This window comes from Sporobolomyces salmoneus (genome assembly GCF_050403485.1).
Source record: "Sporobolomyces salmoneus JCM6883 DNA, S_salmoneus_JCM6883_v1_ctg105, whole genome shotgun sequence".
Classification (NCBI taxonomy): domain Eukaryota; kingdom Fungi; phylum Basidiomycota; class Microbotryomycetes; order Sporidiobolales; family Sporidiobolaceae; genus Sporobolomyces; species Sporobolomyces salmoneus.
Genome location: NW_027481058.1, coordinates 22,080 through 31,077, shown reverse-complemented (window position 1 = coordinate 31,077; position 8,998 = coordinate 22,080). Strand labels below are relative to the sequence as shown.

Here is an 8,998-nt window from a genome sequence, read left to right as displayed (position 1 = left end):
ATTATGCGCCCAGCGTAGCTGGGCGATAAGAGACAAATAATAATAAGTACTCATAAAAGAAGGCCGTAAGGCATAAAATCTACAATGGCACTTAACTCATATCTCCCCCATGTCCTCACCTGTCCCCAATCGTAGATTGGGGAAGAAGGTGAGGAAGTAGCTGGGGGCAATATTCAAAATTGTTGGCCTGTTTTAGACATAGAGAAATTACGCCCCCTGGGGGAGCAATCAAGGTATTCTTATCTAAAGTATCCAATTCATTTTATGCTTGTCTTTGATAGCCCCTCCCTACATATTCTTATGCCTTGTGTGGTTTAGGGAGGGGTGTTACTTAAATGCAAGCCTATTTGATTAGATATTTCTAATTAAATAGGAACCAGCGTTTGTTTAATAACGGAAAGTGTTTATTAGCTCATATTTATTAGACCTTTGTGCATAAGTATAAGAAGCAAACAAAATCTGAATATAATCACGTAATATAAGGGAGTTCATTTTAAGCCTTTTCATACGATATAGAACAAGGCCAGATTAGTTTAGTGGTAAAACGACTACCTTGTAAGTAGTAATCCTGTGTTCAATTCACGGATTTGGTAATAATAAACAAGATAAATAAGTAAGGCTGTCCCCAGCCGAGCTGGGGGAGTGGTCAATCCTAATTGGGTTATGGTCTAATGGCATGACGGGATTTTTTGGGAGTCCACGATACTTGTTCGATTCAAGTTAACCCAATCGTTTATTAATTAGCACCTTTTGCTCTTAAACCAATAACGAAATAAGGGTGCTTAGCTCAGTTGGTAGAGCGTCTAGCTTTTAACTAGATGGTCAACAGTTCAAATCTGTTAGCACCTGATAGTGTTATGCCCTGTTATTTCGAGCAAGAAACAAGGTTGGAGATAAAGATAGGGAAACAATAGGAGTAAAGTAATAATTACCTAATGTTCTACACAATATGTCTCTATTTATTATAGCGCTGGGCGAAAGACATATCTGGATTATAATAATAAATAATAGAGCAAGCATAGATACCAAAGGATAAGTCGCCTATTGGAAGGGGTAAACTGATTGCTATTCAGTATACGGCAAAACCGTATTGTAGGTTCGAATCCTATCTTGTCTGAACTAATTACTTACTCTTCTTCCTTGTTTTTTAGGGTTAGACTCTTATAATCAAAAAGGTATATATAAGTATATATAGGGGATATAGTATAATGGCATTACACGGTGTTTGCATCATTGTGACGCAAGTTCGATTCTTGCTATCTCCAAACAATATTAATGTTTAGTCTTTATTAAACCAATAGCCAAAGTAGCATAGTTGGTAATGCACTTGACTGAAGATCTCGTTAGTGATCGGTTCGAATCCGTCCTTTGGCAAAGACGTATTATGATGGGTAGTTTTCCTAGTTGGTTAAGGAGACTTACTCCTGGCCCCTCCTACACTAGTGTGTAGGAGGGTAAGCTTGTGCATACTATCTATATTTACTACTGGTGAAGTATAGATGCTCTGACCATAAATGATTTAGTTGTTTCTCTCTTATAGTTTGAATATATTTATAAGGACGGCATGTTTAGAGCGGTGACTCTAGACCTCTGCTGCAACTTAGAGCTACGTCTACCCTATCCCTAACCTTAGTCTCAGGATTAAGGCGCTGTAGGGCGTGACGAGGCTAATTCTCTACTATACTATGTTACCAATTCAACCAAAGATTGTGAATGGACGTTTCGTTAACCGTATTCCTGATGATATTGCATACTACTTACATCTTAGTGATCCTCGAATCATTAAGAAGTTGCAGTACCGTTACGACGGTAAATGTGTTGTCTACGGTGTTCGATGTCAGATTGACAACCGTATCTATGTAGGTTCTACTCTTAACCCAGGTAAACGGTTCCACAACCACCTGGTGTCTCTGGGTAAATCTAATTCATTCCTTCAGGCTGCTATTAGCGAGCACGGACTTGACTCATTCACAGTTCATATCTTTGAGGAGGTTATCATGCCTCTTGATGCTACATATTCAGTACGGAAATCAATTCTGTTACAACGAGAACAGTATATTATGAATCTTATTCCACAGCAGCAGCTGTATAATAAAATCAATGCTTCTCTCTCTAAATAACTTAGAGATTTTTTCCCCCCTTTTTCTGGGACCCTCTTCGAGGTAAGCTTACTTTCTCTTTAGAGGAAGTCCCTAGAAGCAAAACATAATTGGGCAGTTTTCCTAGTTGGTTAAGGAGTTTTACTGTAAATAAAATGACTATCGTCACCGTAAGTTCGAGTCTTACCTGCCCAAACTGTATATCATTATCAATTAATCAATAAGCTTACCCCCACCAGAGGTGGGGGGGGGGAAGGATAAGTTAGCTACGCTACCGCATGTTCGAATCATGCCTACCCAATACTATTTATAAGAAATAAACAGTTTCTTCATATTTAGTATACTATAAATAATGATAATTCATTAACTTCGATGCAGTTTATATGATTTAGCAAACTAAGCTAAAAGAAACATATAATTAATTCTAGCTCATAACTAGAAGCGCATCTTACACACAGCCTTAATATTAGTTTACTTTGTTCCCCCCCGGAGGGGGGAAAGAAAGTCAATATAAAAGGCCTAGTAGAATACACTACTAAATTACTAAATATGACAACAACATACATGTTTGATAAAGCTAACCGAACTAACATTATGTCAATGCAACGTCAAGCCATTTCAATTATTCAGTCATTCTTTGCTGCTTTACCTTCTAGTAAACTAGGTCAAAAGTCAACTAATACTGGATCTCCAGCACTAGTTGGTAAGCCTGTATTTACGGTAAACGCTGATAAAGTTATCGTGCAATTATTCTACTACGCACCTGCTGATACTATTAACAACCAAAGTATTGCTACACTAGGAGAGGCTCTAACACGATCTTTTTTCTCCGGCGGAGCCGGAGAACGTCGGACAGTTGAGTTACGATTAATTCGTCTTAACCATTCAGCTCTAGATAGCTCAATCTTCGCACAATACTTAACTGCTAATGCTGGTAAATACTCATTCAACCGTATCTTAGATATGCTGAAAGCTACATTACCAACAGTTGTATCAGAAGGATCAGTAGATGACGATAGCGTTACTCCTACATCACATATTACTGGTGTAAAAGTAAAATTATCAGGACGACTGACAACTCAACGATCTGGACCACGACAAACAGTACAAGCAGGACGACTAGGTTCATCAGCTAAAGGCCCATACGGTACAGTAGATTACAGCCAACATACTGCTAAGAACAAGTTAGGAGCATTCACAATGAAAGTTTGGATCAGCCAACAAAGTCGATAAGCCATATCTTCTCACCCTGTTCCCCTCCCCCGGGAAGGAAGCTGGGTGTAAACCCCCCCTTTTCTGCTCTTCCCCCACTCTCCGTCTAACTGTTAGACTTGGGGATGACAGTAAGTTTCTTATATTTTACTAATACTCTATAAGGATGTTTAATCTTCTAACAAACACTAAATAAATGAACAAGTAAAGGGATCATAGCTCAACGGTAGAGCATACAGCCGATAATTGTAGTATGGTGGTTCGATTCCCCCTGGTCCTAGTTATACTCACCTTTTATCTACCTTCAGCATTTCCTTTGGGAAACGAGAGGGCAATATGGAACTACTTGTTAGATAAAAGAAGGAGAAGAGTAAACTAATATAAGAAACAAACAGATTAATTAATGACTACCTGTTGTATAATTAGCAAAGTTTGTCTCTTATAAATAGATTTAAATAATAAGAGGACATCATAACTTTAAGATCTTTTAGCACTCAGAGTCTATCAAAAAATGGTAGAAATAACTCAATGTGCACCCTCTTACCCGCACGTTCCTCCCCCACCTTTGGTGGGGGCGTAGAAATATTGGGAAGTAGCTCAGGAATAATAAGTTAGGGACAAAAGTATGTTATGTATTTAAACGTGAATAGAACAAAAACATATCTTTATTTAAATATGACTCGATGACTTTTTAGTACCAACGCCAAGGATATCGGTACACTGTACCTTATCTTCGCCGTATTCAGTGGAATGTTAGGGACAGCCTTCAGTGTGTTAATCCGAATGGAGTTATCATCACCTGGAGTGCAATACTTACAAGGTAACCACCAACTTTACAACGTTATTATTACAGCTCACGCTTTACTAATGATCTTCTTCATGGTAATGCCAGCCCTTGTAGGGGGATTCGGAAACTACTTAGTACCAGTGCAAATTGGTGCTCCGGATATGGCCTTCCCTCGACTAAACAACATTAGTTTCTGGCTACTACCACCTTCATTAATCTTACTACTTGCTAGTGCTCTTGTAGAGCAAGGAGCTGGAACAGGATGGACAATCTACCCTCCATTATCAGGAATTCAAAGCCACTCAGGTGGTTCAGTTGACCTGGCAATTTTCAGTCTTCACCTATCAGGTATTAGTTCAATGTTAGGAGCTATGAACTTTATTACTACAATTCTAAACATGCGACACCCTGGAATGTCAATGCACAAACTACCACTATTCTGTTGGGCTATCTTCATTACAGCTATCTTACTTCTACTATCACTTCCTGTGCTAGCTGGAGGTATTACAATGCTGCTAACTGATCGTAACTTTAACACATCATTCTACGACCCAGCTGGAGGAGGAGATCCAATCTTATTCCAACACTTATTCTGGTTCTTCGGACACCCAGAGGTTTACATTTTAATCATCCCAGCCTTCGGTATCGTATCACACGTAGTTGCAACATTCTCTGGTAAACCAGTATTCGGATACTTAGGAATGGTTTACGCTATGTTCAGTATTGGAATCTTAGGATTCATTGTTTGGTCTCACCACATGTTTGCTGTAGGTCTTGATGTTGATACACGAGCTTACTTCACAGCTGCCACAATGATTATTGCAGTTCCAACAGGAATTAAAATCTTCTCATGGTTAGCTACATGTTACGGTGGATCACTACGATACACAGCTCCAATGGTATTCGCTTTAGGATTTATTGCGCTATTCACAATTGGAGGTCTTACAGGAGTTATCCTTGCTAACGCTTCATTAGACGTTGCAATCCACGATACATACTACGTAGTTGCGCACTTCCACTACGTTCTTTCAATGGGAGCCGTATTCGGAATGTTCGCTGGATACTACTTCTGGGGACCTAAGATCATTGGTAAATCATACAACGAGCAATTAGCACACATCCACTTCTGGACAATGTTCGTTGGTGTTAAAAATCTACAAGGTTAGCACCACTAAAACGTATTTATAAACTGGAACTACATTATTTGTTAGTACTTAAGCAAAGTAAAAATCTAACAAGCTGAGTACAATCAGTTGGTATGTTACCCCAACGACTACACAATACGCTGTGTTCTTGCCCCCATCACCCGGAGGCATATGCAGATGATATAGTCTGATTTAATAGCAAAAAAAAAACAAGATTGCTACTAAAATGTAACCTTACATTCTTCCCTCAACACTTCCTTGGATTGGCGGGAATGCCTCGGCGAATTGCTGACTACCCTGACGCATTTGCAGCATGGAACCTTATCTCAAGTTTCGGTTCAATTATTTCAGTGGTAGCTACAGCTATCTTCCTTTACATCATTTGGGACCAATTTGTACACGGTAAAGCCGTTTCAAACAACCCATGGGCTGTACCACAGTTCTTCACAAGCACACCAGAGTTCTTAAGCGGACCACAATACGCACACTCATTAGAGTGGACTCTGGCTAGCCCAGTACCATTCCACTCATACAACACTCTACCAGTACAATCATAACTGTTAGTAGGTTCTATGATAGAATAAAATCCCCCTTTTTCTTTGCTAGTTCCCCTGTTCAAAAGAAGGGGGGGAAAGAACAAGAAATCAGGTAAACAAATAAATTATAAACACAACACCAAGCCTATAGTTCATCTCTTACTAATATGGACGCCAGGCACGCTTATAAACTCTTTCATCCTGCTACTTTTGCCCCCTGTTCAAAAGGGGGGAGTAACATGGGTGCGTATTCTATACCTTCCCTAATTTAGCTACAAAACAGCATAGAATAGGGAACAGAGTAAAGCCTATAATAATAATATTAATTATGCCACAACTATTACCATTCTACTTCGTTAACCAATTATCATTTGCATTCTTAGTGCTAATCACTATGGTTTACGTATTCGGTACTTACATCCTACCAGCATTCGCTGAGTTATTTGTAACACGAATGTACATCACTAAACTATAATTATTAGTTTTGTATCCTCCCATGCATGTAAGCGCTGGGAACATAATCCCCTTTTCAATATTTAGTTTACATGTTCATTACTTATATGTATATTATTTAATATAAGAGACATACAATAATTATCATAAAAAGGGGGGAAATATTTATCATAAAAAGGGGGGAATTATGATGCTGATGCTGTTGCTGTTTTTGGCTCAGTAGCGATATCTAGTAGAGTGTTCTCTACGATACCAATTACTGGCACAATAATTAGGAACCATCCGAAGTAGAATGCTGTTGAAATAGCACCTACAGTGATAAATGGCTCTTCAACGTGTTGGCTTCCAATGTACATTAGTACAAAGAAGTTAGATACGAATAGCCAGAAGGCCCATCGCATTAATGGTCGGAATTGTGATCCTCGCACTCGTGATGTATCTACAATAGGCATTGCAAGTAAGATTAGTAATGACATGAACATAGCTAATACTCCTAATCAAGGACTTATACTCTCTTTTGTTCATTCTCACAAGGGAAAGAACGGGTAGGAAAAACAGAGGTATAAATCAGTGGACTATATCTTAGTTAATTAAATTAACCCGTCACGCGTAGTCTCTGAGGCGTGGCCTGCTGATTAGTCCAATATAATATTTTACTTAATTTTAAGTCTTATATTGTTAGACCGTTTCAGCATAAAGTGACGATTATACAAACCAAAAGGAAATTAAAATAGTTTGTTAGGGATAGATCGTAAAATAGCGTAGAATGGAAGAAGGTACCACTCAGGAACAATCGATGCAGGTGTTTGCATTGGGTTAGCTGGGATGTAGTTATCACTGTGACCTAGGTAGTTAGGTGCGTAGAATACCATTACTCCAAGGATTAGTAAGAATAAGAATACTGTTACAAGATCTTTGAATACGAAGTATGGGTGGAATGGCAGTCGGTCAGTGTTACCAGAGATACCTAATGGGTTACTACTTCCGTGCTCGTGTAGTGCTAATAGGTGCATTGCAGCTAAAGCAGCTAAGATGAATGGTAGTAAGTAGTGTAGTGAGAAGAATCGGTTTAATGTAGCGTTGTTTACACTGAACCCTCCCCATACGAATTGTACGAAGTCTGTTCCAATCCAAGGGATAGCTGATAATAGGTTAGTAATAACAGTAGCTCCCCATAGTGACATTTGACCGTAGGGTAAAACATAACCAAGGAATGCAGTAGCCATCATTAGAACTAGAATGATAACTCCGATAGACCATAGTAGAACACGAGGTGATCGGTATGATCCGTAGTAAAGTCCTCGACCAATGTGTAGGTAAACGAAGATGAAGAAGAATGAAGCAACGTTAGCGTGAAGGTACCGGATTAACCATCCGTAGTGAACGTCCCGCATAATGTGCTCTACACTAACGAATGCAAGATCGATGTTAGGCGTATAGTGCATTGCTAATGTGATACCAGTGATAATTTGGATTACTAGACAAGCACCTAGTAGTGATCCAAAGTTCCACATGTATGTAAGGCTAGCAGGTTGAGGTGAATCAACCATGTAACTGTTTACAAGTCCTAAAATAGGATGTGATTTAAGTAATCGCATGGATGTAAATAATTCTTAATCTATTAGTTGCTTCCGCTAACAGACTAATCTTAAAGTTATGCCCTTAGAGAACCTAAGAAAGTAGAATCATAACATAAGAGTAGGTCAAACGCCTACGTGTTTGTGGTAGTGTGAAATATAAAATTAATAATAGTAATAATAAACCCGATACTTTGCCCCGACTGAGAGTATAGCTTATCTTCAATCTAAAGTATAGTGGGTGTTTAGTCAGGCATAAAGCGTGATTAAAATAAACAGCAATAACTGTTCAATGTGGCCAAGATTATTTACTTATACTAATGATATCAATATAAGAGACATACGCGTCAACAAATAAAAAGGGGGGGATTATAAATTATTAGTAAGGTGCAATATCAAATGCTACTAATAGTGACGGTACTAAGATAATTAGTGCAATAACAACTGGCAGGATTCCTGTCCAACATGCTTGCATTAACTGGTCATATCGTAACCGTGGAAGTGTAGCTCGGAACCATACGAAGATGAAACAGAAGATACATGTTTTAAGTGCTAATACTACACTTTGTACATTAATAAATGTATCGTTAGGGATAATTTCAGGCATGATGTATCCTCCCATAAACAGAATTGCAGTAAATGCTGACATTAGAACAATACTACAGTACTCGGCTAAGAAGAAGAAAACGAAGATCATTCCTGAGTGCTCAGTGAAGAATCCAGCTACCAGCTCTGACTCGGCCTCTGGAAGGTCAAATGGTGTCCGGTTAGTTTCAGCTAGAACTGAGATGAAGAAAATAATGAATAATGGGAATAATGGGATTAAGAACCAAACACTTTGTTGGCTCTCAATAATAGTTGTGTAATGGAATGTTCCTGTTAATAGAATTACAGCTAGAACAGCAGAGCTAAGAATTAACTCGTAACTAATCATTTGAGCTGTACTTCGAAGAGATCCAAGGAACGCATATTTAGAGTTAGCAGACCAACCCGCGAATAGTACTCCGTAAACTCCGATTGATGAAATCGCTAATGAGTATAGAATACCAAGGCTAAAGTCAGATAGAGCTAGACCGCTTCCGAATGGGATTACGGCCCAACCTAATAGGCTAAACACTAGACTGATAACAGGGGCTAAGAAGAATAGACTTCGTGTAGCGTGTTGTGGTACTACAGTCTCTTTAACCAC

The 8,998-nt window shown here is 38.8% G+C and overlaps 2 protein-coding genes across 2 annotated transcripts; one reads left to right on the top strand and one right to left on the bottom strand.

Moving 5' to 3' along the window:
- Positions 1-4,061: 4,061 nt before the first annotated feature.
- Positions 4,062-5,264, top strand: JCM6883_005900 (cytochrome c oxidase subunit I; the record flags this gene model as incomplete). Its single annotated transcript, XM_076635480.1, has 1 exon — positions 4,062-5,264. The coding sequence occupies one exon, from the start codon at positions 4,062-4,064 to the stop codon at positions 5,262-5,264; it is 1,203 nt and encodes a 400-aa protein (XP_076484538.1).
- A 1,693-nt stretch (positions 5,265-6,957) lies between these two features.
- Positions 6,958-7,677, bottom strand: JCM6883_005899 (uncharacterized protein; the record flags this gene model as incomplete). The annotated part of the gene is made up of 1 exon (XM_076635479.1): positions 6,958-7,677. One exon carries the CDS (start codon positions 7,675-7,677, stop codon positions 6,958-6,960), a length of 720 nt encoding a protein of 239 aa, XP_076484537.1.
- Between the last annotated feature and the right edge of the window lie 1,321 nt (positions 7,678-8,998).